Source organism: Alexandromys fortis, unplaced genomic scaffold, assembly GCF_014885135.2.
Source record: "Alexandromys fortis isolate MF-2015 unplaced genomic scaffold, M_Fortis_MF-2015_v1.1 scaffold_195, whole genome shotgun sequence".
NCBI classification, from domain to species: Eukaryota; Metazoa; Chordata; class Mammalia; order Rodentia; family Cricetidae; genus Alexandromys; species Alexandromys fortis.
Window position 1 is genome coordinate 377,431 of NW_026068105.1, and position 18,742 is coordinate 396,172.

The 18,742-nt window shown below is 39.7% G+C and overlaps 1 protein-coding gene and 1 long non-coding RNA gene across 2 annotated transcripts in view; one reads left to right on the forward strand and one right to left on the reverse strand.

Moving 5' to 3' along the window:
- Morc4 (MORC family CW-type zinc finger 4) overlaps positions 1-18,742 on the reverse strand; it is a 56,739-nt gene that overhangs the window by 17,504 nt on the left and 20,493 nt on the right. Inside the window, exons 9-13 of the mRNA XM_050124015.1 lie at positions 17,233-17,333; positions 7,200-7,289; positions 2,589-2,717; positions 1,233-1,298; positions 720-771 (exon numbers count right to left, since the gene is read on the reverse strand). Coding sequence (XP_049979972.1) covers positions 720-771; positions 1,233-1,298; positions 2,589-2,717; positions 7,200-7,289; positions 17,233-17,333 — 438 coding nt within the window. The remainder of the gene's footprint in view (positions 1-719; positions 772-1,232; positions 1,299-2,588; positions 2,718-7,199; positions 7,290-17,232; positions 17,334-18,742) is intronic.
- On the forward strand, positions 752-18,740 carry LOC126489641 (uncharacterized). Its single transcript, XR_007588972.1, has 3 exons — positions 752-861; positions 8,228-8,266; positions 18,598-18,740. It is a non-coding gene; the product is annotated as an uncharacterized lncRNA (long non-coding RNA).

Below are 18,742 nucleotides of genomic sequence, written 5' to 3' on the forward strand. Positions count from 1 at the left end.
GTACGTGAAGAAGCGTTATTAGTGTTAAACTGCCTCTCTCCTCACTAGTCTGACCTGCCCGACTGGGAAAGTAAGTGTATCTAACATGCGACTAGCAGATCTCTGGGAGATAGGGTCGAGAGGGAAATCATGCAGAAAGGCAAGGAGGGGTGGGAGAGATATATGGGTGCTATGGTGGCTGTCAGGAAAGGAGTGTCCCTGAAAGGACGGCCAACCTTATTGCACCCTTCAGCGTCCGGAGCTGGGCAACCATGTCCGAGAGACAGTGCTCCTGAAAATTCAAAACAGCAGAGTCTTTATAAAGCCAGCCAGCCTGAAAGCAGGGATGGGCGGGGGCGGGGAGGCACAAAGAACCAACCCTTCTTCCCAAGAGAAAAGAGTTAGGAATGATCCCTGAATCCCAAATGAAAGGAGACCGGAAAACCAGACACTCAAGAGCAGCAGCTTATGAAGATGGCACACAACTGCTAATGACACAACGGTGTCATTCCCATTGCCCAGAATCGGGACGGATCCAAGTCTGGAAAATAAATGACGTCATTCTTCTGTTCCAGTGATCTGAACAGCAACGACGGAAGATCAACACAAAACCCAAAGAGCCAATCCGAAGAAGAGAGCACGAGAAGAAACCCTCAGCATTGCTGGGCAGTGATCTTCAACCTGAATCCTGTGGGGGCGGAAAACGGTGTGAGAAGAGGAAAAATGGACCTGACTCTCACCTGGTGCTTGTCACTTTCCATAGGCTGCTGCTTCTTCTCAACAGTTTCATCTCTAGAAGATAAAAGTGCTATTTAGATTCTGGAGGCCAACGTAGGGGGACTGCAAGCTCAAAGCCATCCTGGTCTACAGAGTGAGTTACAGGTAAGTCTAGACTGTGTACTGAGACTGTCTGTAAATAATGTGATATTTAGTGCACTCATGAAGTTCAGAGAAACTGGGCTATATTCCTGAATTATGCTACTGGAGAGATTTCAAACTCTCGCTCCGTGTCTGTGCATACGTGTGCGTGCGCGTGTGCGTCAGTGTACAGAGCAGGGAGGAGACTGACCAAGCAGACTAGGACAAGTTGAGGCATTCTGAAGGTGACAGAAGGAAGAACGGGCAGAGCACACAGGCGAGGGGGCAAGCGCGGAGCCCTGCAGAGCTATCTCCCTCCTCAAGCCTTTGTCTTGTGACAGGGAGAGTGGTTCCTCGGCTATAGGAAGCAGAGCACCGCCTCACGTATACTCAACTGTTGCTTAGCCTTGCTCAGGTATAAGTCTTCAGTGCGTTCTTGTTCTTCTGGAACAGAGCATCGCCTGTGGTACAGACAGGAAGTCATCTTTCGGAAGCAAAACATGGTTCGAGCTTTTACTCTTTACCTCCTTTAAGGGCAACTTAATGATAGAGCAGCTTGATTGGGTAACCTTCTCCAGTTTGGATCCCATTCACACCACACAAACTAGCTATACTATAGCACTGGGAAGGGAATCTCAGGAGGAAGAACCAAAGGCACGAACAAATTTATTCGGTGGCCACAAGTAATGCAAAAAAACCCTGATAAACAGGAGTATCAGTTGGCAATTGCATTATATTCATTTTGCAAGGGAGTAAAGCAGATTAGAAGGATCTTTCCTGGCCTAACTGTTAATAGATAAAAGACAGCATAGTCCAAAGAGGAAAGCATTAATGAAGAAACTTCTAGAAGTCATTTTCATAACCTGACCACTCAGTCTCATTTCCTGTCCACAGGCACATGTGGAGACCCTGGAGGTGTGCTTCCAAATTACACACCTAGCCTTCACTCACATACTTTCTTCCCCTTTGGACATTTTCTCTAAAAAGCATACTCTGTGGGACTACCTTCTATTTACCAGCATGTGGTCCGTGAAAAGAAGAGTAGGTAAGAGATCACAGCTGGATGGAAGCAGACTGACTTGTTAGGAACACACGTAACTACTGAGTTATATCGGGCACTGTTGAGACATTGCCTGCTCTAAGGAACATATGGCACACTAGGAACACAAAGAAGCAAACAAACAGCACTGACTGTACAGCAGATCCTATTTACATGGACCCTACAGAGACACAGGAAAGCTACTGACTCAATGTGCAATGTAAGGAACCTAGTCTTAAAGAACAAAGGCTCCTGTAGAATCAAACATAAATAAGAAACAAACTCCCGAAAAATACCCCCAAGTACAAAATGGCATAGGAACAAAAGTCAAGAATCAAATGCTGTGGGAGGTCAGAGTGAAATCATCGAAAATTGCTATTAAGAGGAAAAGCTGCTACAAAAGAGTTCAGCTCCTTAGACTGTTATGATTTGAAATGGAACATGGGATACAGAAAGTCATTTCAATCAAGAGAAACAACACTATCAGAGTCATGGAGGGGAGAGGAGCCATGGCATCTGTAGGGAATAGTGCCTTGTAGGAGTTTGGTAAAGTACAATGAAAAATAAGGTTAGCTATATAGTTTAAATGGGGCCAGCCAGCACAGGGGGCTTGAATGCCAGGCTAAAGAAGACAGATTTGATATGAAGTGGTTCTGTGGAATAGGAAGACAAATCAGGAGTCATCAAAAGAATACTGAGTCCTAGAAATTACCTGTACTTTGGATGGGGATTATAGTAACAAAACCATCTGGCAGGTAATGTGGATGGATCCACCTTCCCAGGAAGTTTTCTCCATTTAAGACATTCATCACACTGTACCCATGTCTGGTCGGGAATCTTCCTGGGTGAGGAAAAACAGAAATGTTATTGTATAGATCCTAGCTCTGGACTTTGTCCTACATTTAAAAGGTATGTCCTAAAAATGAAAACAAAACTTTTATGTGGAAAAAATGCCTAGAAATTGTATAATCTTGATGTCTGAAATGTGTATATTGAGAGAAATCTAGATAACTATATCAGATGTGAATACAAAACATACTGATCTACAATTATTTGTAGAGGATAATAATATTTATTCTAGAATATTTTTTTGAGAAAATAATAGGTTAGTTAGTTTTACCTCTGAGATTTATTAACTTGAGAAAAGTATGTGTATCATACATTGCTATAAAGAAATAAAGCTCACCCAATTGTTTTATTTCCTTGTCCAGTCACTGAACAAATTTTAAATGTATTTACAGGAGGCACAGAGGAAGCATTGTCATCAAAATCTCTCCCCTACTTGCGAGCACACTCCGAATTTCTCTCACTGTCATCAAAATCTTTTCCCCACTTCCCTGAACGCTTTTGCTTTCTCTTTTCGCTTTCACAACCTGCCCTTTGGGCTTAGGGATGTAGCTCAGTGTGCAGCTTGCTAGCATGCACAAGGTTCTGAGTTTGACTCCAGCATCACATCACGTGTTTATAATGCCGCAATCACATTACTGTGTTTCTATTCCCAACATCCATCACAAAAGGCAATGTACTTTGATTAAATTTCCTAACTATAAATGATGGCCCCAACAATTGGTCAAAATGATTAAGATAACTCATCCAGGGCTGACCTCTCCAAATGCATATCCACCCTCATCAATTCCAGAAGTGTGCAACCAAATCACTTGTAGATGAAAGTGAATTCATTTCCCCGTGGAAGAGAGTAGTGCGGATGTAGCCGGAGGTATAAATAGTGTGCAGAGTTGTACCGGAGAGCACCAAGGCTGATGAGCACACAGGGAGGAGAGAGGCACCTCCGGCCCACTTTACTTCCAGGGCGAGTTTTGTGTATCCCGCACATTACAGCTCTTCTACTAGACTGTTCAATGAACTGGTATGCTTCTATTATGACTTCTTTTAGTCATTTTTCATTGTATTAAGTCCTGCTTTTTTTATTACTAGTTTTAAAATAACGTTATCCCATTATGAAAAACTATAAAATAGAGAACTATATAAAGAAGAAAATAAAAGGTACTTGTGCCACTCAAATACTCTTTTTTTTTTTAAAAAAAAAATCTATTTAGCCAAGTTTTCGCAGACTTTTGGACCTCCCTATTGCTCTAGGTTGCTCCAGACTTGCAACCTTGAAGCTCTATGCTCAGGCCTGACCTCTGCTGTCTGCTACTTTCACACAGCTACAAAGCCGGAGCCCTTGGAAAGCAGTTTCAGCAGAAGTGGAGGAGGAGAGGAAAGGTTGTGTTAGCTTTGTTTTAGATGCATTTGCACAGAAGAACATCTTGCAAAAAGATGCCTGTATTACTCTTGAGGACAAGAACTCTAAGAGGCAGCAGCTACAAACAGACCACGGTGAATCCTTCAACCCAGGCAGAAAGAAGGGCTGTTGAGCTTCTGCCTGCAGCAAATACAAAGTTAAAGGATATATATATTGCCCTTGCTATATCCCTCCAGAAGAGTGTAGCTTCAAGAACCTGGGTGCTTAATTTGAACCTTAGCTCTACTGTATTCTACTTGGCTAATCCTGTGCAAAAGGTGTAAGTTCTTTGTGTGCTGGGCTTTCTATTTGCCAAGAAATAATACCTGTATACTGAGAGTTCTGTGGATTACTGAATAAATTATTACATGAAAGGAACTAAGAATAGTGTCTGGAACTTAAGTAATATTCAATAAATAATCTCTATTATTAAAATTCTGCTGCTAGAGAAGCACTTAAAGAAATGTTCAATATCCTTAGCCATTAGGGAAATGCAAATCAAAACTACTTGGAGATTTCATCTTATACCCATCAGAACGGCAAAAATCAAAAACACAAATGATAGCTGATGCTGGAGAGAATGTGGAGCAAAGGGAACATTCCTGGTAGGAATGTAAACTTGCACAGCCACTTTGGAAATCAATATGGCGGTTTCTCAATCTACCTCAAGACCCACCTATATATACCACTCTTGGGAATGTACACAAAGGATACTCAATTATACCACAAGGACATTCATTTGTTCAACTATATTCATAGCAGCTTTATTCGTAATAGCCAGAACCTAGAAACAACGTGAATGGTCCTCAACTGAAAAATAGATTTAAAAAAATGTGGTACATTCATACAATAGAGTATTTACTCAGCTGTTAAAAACTACATCAGGAAATCTGAAGGCAAATTGATGGAGCTAGAAAAAAATCATCCTGGTATGTACTAACTCATAAGTGGATATTAGCTGTAGAGCAAAGGATAACTATGCTACAATCCACACACCCAGAGAGGCTAAGTAACAAGGAGGGCCCAAGGGGGAATTCATGGATCTCCCTGAGAAAGGGAAACAGAAGAGATCTCCTGGGTGGGCTGGAGGCAGGTGGGGATGGAAACTTGAGGGACTGGGTTTGGGAGTGGATGGGGAGATAGTATTGAAAGAGATGAATGGAAAGGGGGGCTTTTGGGGATCAGGTAGAAACGTGATATAAGGGAAACTCCCAAAAATCTACAAGGATGGATGACCCCAGCTAAGACTCCTAGCAATAGTGGAGAGGATGGCCTTCTGCTATTGATGACTACCCCTATTGTCATCAGAAAGCATTCATCCAGTAACTGATGGGAAGAGATGCAGAGACCCACAGCCCAACATTAGACTGAGCTCGGGAATCCTGCTGAAGAGAGGGAGGAAGGATTGGAGGAGCCAGAGGGTCAAGGACATCACAAGAAAACCCATAGAGTCAACTATCCTGGGTCATAAGTACTCACAGAGTCTGAACCAACAACCAGGGAACTTGCATGGGATCGATCTAGGTTCTCTACATATATGTGACAGTTGTGTAGCTTGTTGTACTTCTTGGACTCCTGCATGGGATCGATCTAGGTCCTCTACATATATGTGACAGTTGTGTAGCTTGTTCTACTTCTGGAACTCCTAACAGAGGGAGAAGAGGCTGTCTCTAATGCTTTGGCTGGCTCTTGGAAACCTATTCCTCATACTGATTGCCTTGCCCAGTCTTAATTTAATACAAAAGGAGATGCTTAGTCTTACAGCAACTTAATATGCCATGCTTTGTTGATACCCATGTGAGGCCTGCACCTTTCTGAACAGAAACAGGAGTGGATTGAGTTGCAGGGTGAAGAAGAGGTGAGAGGATAGGAGGGAGGGGGAAACTGGATGCAAAATAAATTAATTAAATAATAATTTTAAAAGGAAAAAAATCTGCTGTTAGATCTTACATGCCCCAGCAATATATGAACTTCTGTCTCACTACATTAATCAGTGCTAATTTGAAAGAACAAATATCATTTAATCTTAATTAATTTTTTGGCAAAAATGGCGGATTGAAATCAGTTGAAATTTTTAGAATAATGTAGAAATATACATACAGCATTCAGACTGCATTTGAAACAGAATTTTGCACCAAACATTAATCTAGTAATTTCCATTTTAAAACGTAGACGCCTCCCCTCATATGAGAAGGGCAGTGTAATCTCTACCACGTTGATATCTAGCTTGGTGATGTTATAACTAACTGTGTGTATGTTGTTATGCAGTCTGTCTTCTGGGCTGTCGTTTTGATTTGAAAGTCCCAATCGTCTACCACCCACCACTGCTAATAATACATATCCCCTCACATCATCACAGCTCTCTGAGATCTCAAATCTACTGTTTACTGCTCCCCTACATATTCGTCAGCCTGCCTCCTGACTTCATTCCTTAGCCGGTCCTGAATGCGGGTCTCATCCTTACACATACATACAACTCCCTTGGGCATTCACTCCTCAGTCCACTAACTGTATGTATGTTGTTATGCAGTCTGTCTTTTTGGCTGATCTGTTTCACCATATCCACAAGGAATAAACTCTGCTTTTCCTCTAATATGTTTCGTTCTGTATTTCTGCTCTGAAATACCTGTTTAGTCACAATAAAATGTAGCAAGAATAAAGAGGAAGCAAGTTTGTTAGCATGTCTGAACACCAACCCTATGCCATGCACTGTTCTAAAATCATGGAGTCTAACTCAGTACAGAGGTGAAGTGACTCACTGGAGTGCACTCAACGATCAAGGAGCAGGTCTAGACTTTCCACTGAGGACTGTCTGATTTAAATGGCCATAATCCCCCACTGTCTTAGTCTCTCCTAAATTGACAGCATTAAGCCCTTCACATCTATTATCCAAACCATATACATCTTAAAACAGAATGAAGAGGTAAAATGATGTAATTAGTACCTGTGCTTTCCCTATTGCGTTAATCAACCTTCCTGATGTGAAAAACACTACATTATCCTTGTTTCTTCCATTTGATGGAAGGACATTACCCTTAATGCTTTCACATTCTATATTTTATTACTGATGGTACTGGCCTGGATGCAGGTAAGTTCTCAAAATTCTCTTGAGATGTTTTTTCCTTCCAATAAGCATTGAGCTTCTGAGCAAGCGCACTTATTGTCGACCTGAAAGAAAATGCAAGGAGTATGTCAAGGTCCAGCATTTGAATAATTTTTTATCTCTCAGAAGATCCTGTTGAACAGAACACAGCAACTTAGAATAGTCAGCATAATTTTGAATACCTACAACTTAAAAAACTAATAAAGGGTCAACTGCCTTTGATACATCCTATAATAAAACCACAATGAAAACTATACCCAAAAAATATCATAATGTTACCATCATAATTATTGATAGTCTCTGGCTGTGAAGTTAAAATGGTTGTAAGATCCAAAAAAGTAGAATGGTCTAGATGTTTTCAAGTCTTATAGAATCATGGAATGAGTATGCTGTTGTCATTAGAGACTATGACAGAATGAGGACAGAGACAAATACTGATGAATTAATAAATTTTCAGATGATTATAGGGACATAACTCAGGATCAAATAGAAAAATTAGAGGCTCATACACAAAAACTTATCTATTAAAAATCAATCAAACATTAGCTTGATCTGTCATTATAGTTCATCTGCAGATACTAACCACAGCAGCACAGTAGTAACATGGAAAATGTTTCTTCAACGTTTTTCTACAACGCTGCTGTTAGAAGCTGAATCTGAGTTTGCTTTCTTATCTGATGAATAATTTCTATTAAGTTCTATTTCCCAAGATTACAACTTAATGCAAATGTACACATACTTGGAACACTATACACTTGAGAAATTTCAAGCCTCTTTCCACCCTTGGGATCATTACTTGGCATGCTTGCGGATCTCTTCTTCCATACACCGCTTCCTTACTGCCACCTTACCCATTTCAGTTAGATTTTCACTACATCCACAAGACTAAAATCACATAGGCATGTTCCTAGATTAATTCATCCCTTTCCTACTACCCATGCTTTCACCACTCTGTTAACAGCCTTCCCTCCAGTCATATTACATGTTCTCTTTCCTCTTCAAGGTCTACTTGATAGAGAAAATGTGATGGGATCCTGGGAAGGTAAGTAGAAGGCATGTGGAATCGGTCTCCTTGCCTAGATAGCAACTGCACTGGCACAATCTGCCTGATCACAGAGAACTAAGACTAACAGGGAAAATGTTTCCTTGGCATTTTACTGCACAGCTGTTATAAGAACCTGAAACAAATCCAGTTAATATTTAACAATCAGTATTTTGGAACACTTAGGTGGTAATTGTGGTTAATTTTGGTCCATTTCTCTTTTTAGTATTCTCCACTTCTAGTGCCATGACAGAGAATCCTTCAGGTGTTCCCCAAGTCACTTATAAGAACCATGATAGGGAAAAGGGTTCCTATCCTTCAAGGATAGTGGCCCGTGTTCTCAGTGCTACTATTTTAGATCACACAATGGGCAAGTGGCCTTTTCTGTTATATTCTCCATGATTACAAGTTTCTCCTCTAACTGAAATGATGTCCAGGACGTTCAAAGTGATAAAACTTTATTTTCACCTCTTCATATTTTTTCTTGTTTGGGGAGCCAGATGTTAAAAATGAAGATATTAAAAAAAGCATACACACATATGTATATACATAGCATATGCATTCATACATATACACAACCACACATATATGCATATATAGAAAATTAGAACGTCACTTTGAATTTCCAGGGAAAACACAGGTTCAGAAAACAAGTGAGACAATCTTAAGTTTACATTCTACCAAGTCTCTGGTACAGAGATAGCTTACCACACCACTGGCATCAAATAAACAAAAACAACACAGCAAATCCTAGGAAAGGGGGAAAACCTAATTTCCAGAATTATTGTTATAAAAATCACAGTGCATACAAAGAAACTAGAAAATATGGTATGATCAAAGAAAAATGAAATCCAAATAAACAGTCACTGAAAAAGTTCTGGGTTAAAGATGAAAAAAAAAAAAAAACCAAGGAAGGTGTGAATAAAGTCAAGTTCAAAGAGGTTTTGAAAAAAAATGGTAATAGCAAAAAGGAGACAGAAAACTTTTTAAAAGGAACTGAAATAAAATGTAGAACAGACCATTCACTTGGTAGATTCAAAAGTGGTGTAGTGATGAGATTAGCAGGCCTACTTTTCATCCCGCCCAGCTCCCGCACGGCTATCTTTATACCCGAAATAACAACACACAAATTATACTCATTTAAACAATTCCTGGCCCATTAGTTCTATCCGCTTATTGGCTAACTCTCACATCTTGATTAACCCATTTCTAATAATCTGTGTACCACCACAAAGTGGTGGCTTACTGGTAAGATTCTAACCACCGTCTATCTTGGGTAGGAGAATCATGGCGTCTGACTCACTTCCCTTCTTCCCAGAATTCTGTTCTGTCTACTTTACCCACCTATGTTTTGACCTATCATGCCAAGCAGTTTCTTTATTAATTAACCAATGAAAGCAACACATAGAAAGAAGACCCACCTACATCAAAGTGGGACAGAAAGACGAATCTGGGAACTTTAAGAAATTACTAAAATTGATGACCAATAAGAAAGAAAACTGGATTAAAACCGGTCTCGCTGAACATAGCAGACAATGAGGACTACTGAGACCTCAAGAACAATGGCAATGGGTTTTTGATCCTACTGCACGTATTGGCTTTGTGGGAGCCTAGGCAGTTTGGATGCTCACCTTACTAGACCTGGATGGAGGTGGGTGGTCCTTGGACTTCCCACAGGGCAGGGAACCCTGATTGTTCTTTGGACTAACGAGGGAGGGGGACTTGATTGGGGGAGGGGGAGGGAAAGGGGAGGGGGTGGTGGGGAAGAGACAGAAATCGTTAAGAAAGAAAGAAAGAAAGAAAGAAAGAAAGAAAGAAAGAAAGAAAGAAAGAAAACTGTAGATGGAAACAAAGCCTGAAGGACATGTGAGGCACCACCAGTGGTCCATCGTAGGCACTGTAGAAGTCTAAAGCCAAAAGAAAGAGACAGAGGCATCTTATATGTAGCCTCTATGATAACTCGTGGAAAATAGCTAGATTGTGTATATAAAAGGAAACAAGAAAAGAATTTAAGCAATCCACTATAAAACATCACCTAAACATAAAACACAGCAATGTGGGAAATGAGAGAGGCTATGAAACACACTGCCAAATGACAGAAGTCTTCCCTTACCAATGATCACTTTAAATCCAAATGGCATCAACCCAAATTCACAAATATGATGCAATATGATATGACAAAAAGAATACAGGTCCTTCGATTTGGTTCAGTGGGTAAAACATGCTATCAATCTTCAGGTCCCAAGCCTGCATATGCTCACACATGTGTGCACATACACATAAATATTTTTAAAAATTCAATAGGAAAGAATATGGCAGATTGTGGTGCCTAGAAACAGAGTACTACTAGAAAAAAACAACTAAAGATGAAGAAGTTTCTTTGGAACTGAAATTTAGCAGCCTGGGACATTTCGGGGGATCAGGAGTTCAAGGTTGTCTTTGGGTATATAGTGATCTTGAGGCTACACAAGACCCTGTCTAAAAACAGAATAAAAGGAAAATAAAGAAATCTGGCAAAGGTTTGAGAAACACGCCAGAGCCTAAATCGCATCAAGCAGACTGGCAATCGATATCTGGATGGATGTTAACTAAACTGATGAGGGCTCAGGAGAAAGTGGAGAAGCATGGGAGAGAAGAAGCTAGAGATTGCCTTAAAGAATGTCTAAATCACTGTAAACAGAGTTAGAAAGACAGATGGTAAAGCCACTCTAATCAAGGCTCAGGGAAAATGACCCCACACGTTACTGGAAAATCGGAAATATGATCCTAGCTACATAGTGACAGAAAGCTTAGCAGAAACATGTCCTGTACATCCACGGAGCACAGAGCTTGTACCTGCTGAACTTGTACATCTGGCTGAGGAGACCTCCAGAAAAACTGCTCAAGTTGTGTCCTCTGGCTGGTAATGGAAAAGGCAGGAAAGCAAAGATACATGAAAAGAACTAATAATGAGAAAGGAATCAGAATTTGACCATCTGGAATGTTCTCAGGCAGTCAAAATTACGAAAGATATTAAAATGTACAGATTCGTTGTTAGGGCTGTGAGCTCTGTGACTGAAGAGTAGGGTTGGACAATCATTAGCTACTATGGCAGTCAGATCAAAAGGTCACAATATCCAGTCACATACGAGGCTCTTTGGGAATATGAAGCATGTGACTCACAGACCTTCACAACCATCTCAGCTGAGGCCAAGAAGAGAAATCAGATTGTCTAGGGAAGATCAGTCAAGAGCCTCTTGTTAAATTGAATGAATATTCATCACATCCGTGGAAGACCTACAAGATTTTTGAGATGGCGGGAGCACAAACACTTTCATCTCCAACTGAAATGAATAAATGGGGGAGAATATATAATGAAAGAATCCTAGTGAATTTCTAAAACTATATACCTATAAGTAATGTTATAAGACGGAGCAGGCTGTAATTAAGATTACATATGCATACATGCATACAAAAGTGTATGTATCAATGACTATTGACACAAGAAGTCATGAATTTGAAAGAGCAAAGAGGAGTATATGGGTCTGGAGAGAGGAAAGGGAAAATGCTACAATTATATTATCATCACAAAAAAATTAATAACTAAAAAGACTCTAATGAAGATAAAATTGACAAAACTACTCTGCTGTAAAAATATACTAGTCTTCATGAACAGATAATTTTGAGAGTCGAACCATAGCCCTGAAGGCATAGTTTTAGTGATGGGGGCAGTATTATAAGTCCCACAAAATTATGTCTTGTGTTTGCTATTTAATGGAATTTGCCTAGCTGGACTTATGAAATTGCTTGGTGCCTGTAACTCTTTTTTTTTTCTTTTCTATTTAAACCCCACTTGACACAGAACTTTTATATAACTGGTGTCCTGTGCATCTCCTGCTATTATATTTTAGCATTAAAGTGTGTATGTGTGTGTGTGAGGGAGAGAGGGGGGAGGGGGAGAGGGAGAGGGAGAGGAACAGAGGGACAGAGAGACAGATGGAGGGGGAGAGAGAGACTCGGAGGAGGCGATGTGATTACAGAAAAAGAAAGGATTTTAGCCCACTGAGATCTGAGTCAAGACTTCTAACATACTTTTGAGCTGATGACATTTAGTTAAGACTTTAGACTCTTAAAATTTTGATGATGTTGGGGTGGAATAGGGCAATCACTTTCTGAATGTGAGAAATAAATCTTGAAGCACCAGAGGACAGACTGATAAATATAATAATAGTCTTTCAAAGATGTCTAGGTCCCATCCCTAAAGTCTGTGAATAACTTAGGTTATACACAGTAAAATCTGTGACTATCTTATGTTATACACAGTAAGAGAGTTACTGCTACTCACTGACTCTCCTTAAAGTAGGAAAAGCTTCTAAATGATACAGTGAAATTACGGGCCTTCAAGTGTGGAAGAGTGAGGCAGAGGAGTCAGAATCCGAGGAGGCAATGTGATTATGGAAGCAGGGTTACCGGAATGATGCAACGCGAGGAGGATGCAACTCATCACTGCTGACTTTGAAGCTGGAGAAGAGGGCCTTGGGCCAAGGAATGCTGGCAGTCTCTAAAGTTGGAAAGAAAAGGAATCGGACTCTTCCCTAGAGTCTCCAGAAAGGAAGACGGCCTGCCAACACCTTGATTTTAGCCCAGTGAGATCTGAGTCAAGCCTTCTAACCTACAGAACTCTAACACAGTAAATTAGTGTTATATTAAGCCACTAAATTTACGGTAAATTTTTACAATAGAAGATGCTTTCCGCTGCTTGCAGACAGAAGTTGAGCATACTGTTCTTCCCTAAAATGTAAATTATTGTCTGATTCCTCTGAATCCATTAGCTATAACTTGGCACATAGTTCAGATATACGGTTCTAAGAAAAGTGTGTGCTAACTATAGCCTGAACTCACTGCTTTTTTTTTTTTTTTGTGAACAAAACTGTCCTGGAACAATACTCGCTCCTTTACTTTCTGTCAATGTATAATTTCATACTATGACAGAATTAAAAAGTTGGGTAAGAGACCGTGTGTGGCCTACAAAAGCCCAAATATTTCTCTCTGGCCTTCTCAGAAAATACTTGATAGTCTCTGCTTTAGGACATGGCCCTACATTATCCATTTTGTTTGATTTTCTTCACTCTAGTATATCACCTCATCTCCACTTCCCCTTCAGAGTTCTTGTCATGCCACAACTCTATACTAGAATTCCCTTCCTTTTCTGCATCCTCTATCCTTTTAATTGTTTATTATTTATTTATACATGTGGGTGTTTCCTTTGCACGCATGTATGTACACCACATCTGTCCCTTGTGCCCATGGAGGCCAGAAGTAGCTGCTGGATTCCCAGGAGCTATAGTTACAGGCAGTTGTGAGCCATCATGTGGGTGCTGGGAATCAAATCTGGGTCACCTGGAAGAGCAGCCAGAGCTCTTAGCCACAGAACCATCTCTCTACAGTTCTAGTCTTGTACCTTTTAGGGAATATCTCTTGTGTCTGTTTGCATTTTTTTGAGACAGGGTTTCTCCGTGTAGCCTTGACTGTCCTGAAATTAGCTCCATAGACCAGGCTGGTCATGAACTCATAGACCCACTTAAGGCTATCTTAAGTCACATCATCTACCTAAAACTTTCCTTATCTGTCTCATCAGAGCATTTTCCCTGCACAGCACCAAAGAGGTCTATGAGCCATTTTACTGCTATTTAGTTGTTTTTAATGTGTGGTGATGATCTATTATTACAAACAGAATGCAAAGCCCTTAAGCAACTCTGCTTTGAAATTCTTTGGAAGATTCTACAAAACTTAGTCACTGTGTTATGTGTTAATGGCTTGCTCAGTTAATATGCTTTGGTTGCATTTTTTAAGGTGAAATTGACTCTAAAAATGTTTTAAGCTTCAACCATGATATTTATAGCTAAAATCTAATATCCAGATGGTTCATAGTGATGTATTAAGATTATTTCTTTGTAGATATTCTAGTAGTATAATAACATATTTCCTTTATCATTTCTACTTTTGAATCTATAATAGTCACAGGAATTTGTGACAGCAATATTTTCTAATCTTCTCAAATTCAGATTTTTGACAGGGACAAAGGAAATGGAGGTTCTTATTATGTAGATGAGGCTGCCCAAGAACTCATTCTGTAGCCCAGGTTGGCCTTGAATTCACAATCCCATTGCCATAGACCCTGGGTGTTGGGATTAGCAGTCTATGCCCCCATATTTGTTTTCAAATTCCCATGATTTTATCTAAAATCTTTCTTATTTTGTATGAAGTTTACATAAAGGTCAATAGGGCTGGGGATATAACTCAGTAATAGATTTGTGCTTATATATGTATGATGTGGGACAGCCTTCTGTATGCTGTAAATGTGTTGCCTTTATTGGCTGAAGAATAAAGATGCTTTGGCCTATGGCAAGGCAGAATACAGCTAGGCACAAAATCCCAGCAGAGACAGAAGAAGAAAGAAGAAAAAAAAAAGACGAAAGAAGGTGGAGTGGAGGACAGCTGCCCAAGAAGAAAGCTAAAGGTAAAAAGCTACAAGCCTTGTGGTAAATATAGAACAGTAGAAATGGGTTAATTTAAGTTGTAAGAGCTAGTTTATATTAAGCCTACGCCAACAGTCCAACCAGTTTGTAATTAATATTAAACCCCAGAGTGATTATTTGGGATCTAGTGTGCGGGAGAGAAACTTCCAGTTACGTATGTGGGTTTAGTTCCCAGCATAAAGGCATAGGGCATGATGATTCGGTCTTTTCATCATAACACTTGTGAGCTGCAGGGCCGAAGCACAAGAATTCAAAGCTATCTTCAGCTACATAGTGAATTTGAGGCAAGCATGAACTATATAAGACATATAAACTATATGAGATCTTTAATTGGGCTAGATAAAGGAGTCAGTGGTTAAGTGTAGTTGCTGCTCTTGGAGAAGGACCCAGGTTCTGTTATCAGCTTCCATACAGCAGCTCACAACTGTCTACAACATCAGTTCCAGGGGACTTGTTCTCTTCTGCCGTGCACCATCACTGGGCACACATATGATACACTTCTACACACACAGGAAATATACACATAAAAGAAAAATAAATATTTTAAAAAGAGATAGCACAAAGCTCTATGTATGTTAGTGCTGTCATTCTGTTTGCAGTAACGATGAAATTATGGAAGCAGAAATCCTACATGCTTATAGAATGCCTGTATGTGAACTCTCTACGATCACCTCAAATTCATCATACAAAAACTAGGCATCCAAAGCCAAATGTCTAATGTATTCAAAAGAAAAAATATAGATTTTTATGGTTGGTACATTGGCAACAATAATATGGAAAGCTGCTAAAACATTTTAATGTCTAACATTTGAACTTCCCAGATATTATTTAGGGAATTATCATAAATTCATCACTTTCACTCAAAAGAAAGAATATCTGGTTTCATTAAACCAATGTTATTTCTAAACTTTCACATTTAGGAGACAAGTCTTGGTTAAAGGTCTTCATTACGGGTCAGACTCACATTTAAATGATTAATTTATTTGGCTCCAGAGCACACTGTTGCCATAACCACTGATAAGCCTGAGCGACTAAAACCCAATTGTGCTGAAATTAATTTGGAATTGCCATTCAAATTTCTATCTCTTTGTCAAATCCTGCATCTCAAATTCTTGCAGTCTCAATTAAATGAAGGAACATTTAATTAATTTTGTTGTAGCTTGGAGCACAGAAAACATTTCTGAGAAATGATTTTTTTCCTCCCACTCTTAGAAAAAAATACTGCTGGGATTTTAAATTGAATGATACTCAATGTTCTCCCATCTTCTCTTTCTTCACATCCCAAGAACATCCCTGGCTTTTCTGTGCCATTACCCATACTCTACTTTGCTCACAACAGTGGTTCTCAACCTGGACTCGCAACCCCTTTGACAAACTATCTCCAAAACTATTCACATTATGTTTCATAACAGTAGCAAAATTACAGTTATGAAGTAGTGGTGAAATAATGTTATGGTTGGGGTCACCACAGCATGAGGAACTGTATTAAAGGGTCGCAGCATCAGGAAGGTTGAGGGCCACTGCTCTAGAGTACCCTTCTCCTTAGTTCACTGAGAAAACACCAGTTTTTCCTTTAAATTTAAGCTCAAATCTAATTTGTTTTGTGAAGCTTCCCTTGATTTTCTTTAGGCATATTTAAAAGTTTTCCTCAGCCAGGCAGTGGTGGCGCATGCACGTGGATCTCTGTGAGTTTGAGGCTCGCCTGGTCTACAGAGTGAGTTCCAGGACAACCAGGGGCACACAGAGGAATACTATCTTGAAAAACAATAAACAAACAAAGATTCTCTTCAGCTTGCATATACACATTAGTTATTTATGTGTATTTAAGTTTCACATTTTCATATACCACATGTGTGCATAACAATCAAGGATTCTAATTTTTCATCCTATGTCCTTTACCTAACACATAAGAGGCATCAGATCTAGGGTCTCCTGCATGCTAAGCTAGCATTCTACTATCGAGCTGTATCTTAAACCCCAAACCTATTTTCAGCCCGATTTTAACAATTCCTTTCTTTAATTCCCAAAATATCCCTATTAGTTTAATGTAAATGTCAAGTTCCTTTCTGATCTTGAGCTATGTTGTCGTCCCCAGATGCTTCCATGAGAGCACAGCTGTCTTCCTTGTTCTAACACGTCTGAAAGTGTTCGCTGGCGTCTAGAAAACTGATGGGCAAATTTCAATTTCTCGCCCCAAAATGTGCTGTTAATGAAAGACAAGGTCCTTCACTTTACCAGAAATAGTTTGTCAAAATACTTCTATATTTGGTAATTTCTAAAGGTAAAATGAGAAAGAGCAAACTCATCTCTAATCTTGGAAAATATATTTGAAGAAGCCATTGTGAGTTAACGTCTCCGTCTGGCTTTTAGCGGCGCTTTAGAAAGTGCAGAGAGCAGAACAGTACCTGAGTGATTTATCAGAAACATCTGAGGTTGAGAGTGACTCACCGGTACTCCTTGGTATACTCAAAGTCTTGTTTGTTGTAGGCAGGTTTTAGGAAATTGCACTCAATGACTCCAATTACTCCCACACCTTCTCCACAAGTTGGCTTAGAAGAAAATGTTAATTTCAACACATTACTATTGACAGCCCAGAGGCATTTCCTTTTGATTTCAAAAAAATAATGGAAAAGGTTACACAGTATTCATGGGTAAGGAAAGGCCATGAAGATGTTGAGGAACACTTAGAATAGATTGGATCCTGACCAGTGCAACAGCAAACATTTTCTTTTCTTTTTCTTTTTTTATCCGTTGAAAATAAGACTTTTTCATGTAATATATCCCAGTTATGATTTCCCCTCCCTCTACTCTTCCCAGTCCTTCAGTTCTCCTCCACCTCCCCGCCTATCCGGATCCACCCCCTTTCTGTTTCTCAGATTGTTCAAACAATGATTCACAGATCCCTAGAATTCCTCAGCTCTAGTAACTACCTATACTTCATCCACGCAATTTCACTTGTCATGTGTCTCATATTCTAAGACTGCCAAGAGGTTCACTGGAATAAAGAACTTTCACTACTAAAAAAGCAAGACCATATACTAATGCTCTGCAGAACTGAAATGAAGCCTTCTCCAGAAACTAGAGGTGTGGTGTAATCAGCACACCGAATCTTATAACATAGGGCGTTTCCACACATAGACAAGGCACCAAGGAACTCCCAGAGTCAGAGGTGAAGTGCAAGAGATTTTTAAAGTGTTAAAGTTTTAAAGTGTGCTTTCCTCTTTCCTGACACATAACCAGAAGTTGTTTAAAGATGATGTAACAGGAAAAACCAAGGCCTCACAGTCAGCTCTCCTGGGGCTTAGACAACTGTCCTACCATGTCACACAAAGCAGTGTGACATCCACTGTGTATCAGCCACCTGATCTTCAGACCAAGAATGAAACAGTTGCTTGCGGAAATCACTACTCTAAATGATCATTAAAGCATCAAAGATAATGGTAGCATTTGTAGTATTTGGCTTAGGTAATATTTCGTATCATTTATCACAATCAATCCCTTTTAACCTTCCAAACTTAAAGGAAGATAAATAAAACTTTTTCCACTTTTCTAGCATAGAAATTGAACTTCAAAGGAATTACTTGATTTACCCAGGGATATGCTTTATAGATAGGGCACAAATCTTGATTTCCAACCACTAAATGTTATGAACCTTCCAATATACCTTTACTGTCTCCACAAGATAATAATTAGAGCTATTTGACACGTTAATAAGCTGATACACACGGTGGGACTGAATTCTACTCTTTAAGAATAGATACCTAGTTGGCCTGTCAGCACCTGAGAAATAACAGTTTTTTTTTTTTCACACAGGACTCCTTGTCTATTGATGCAGAGCTTCAGCATCAGAATCTAATAACTGACATGACATGGGGCTGAAAACCATTAATGAATCTGTCTTCCCTGCGATTCTCTTCCCATTCTTCGCAGGCCTCTATGACAAAGTGACAGTAACCAC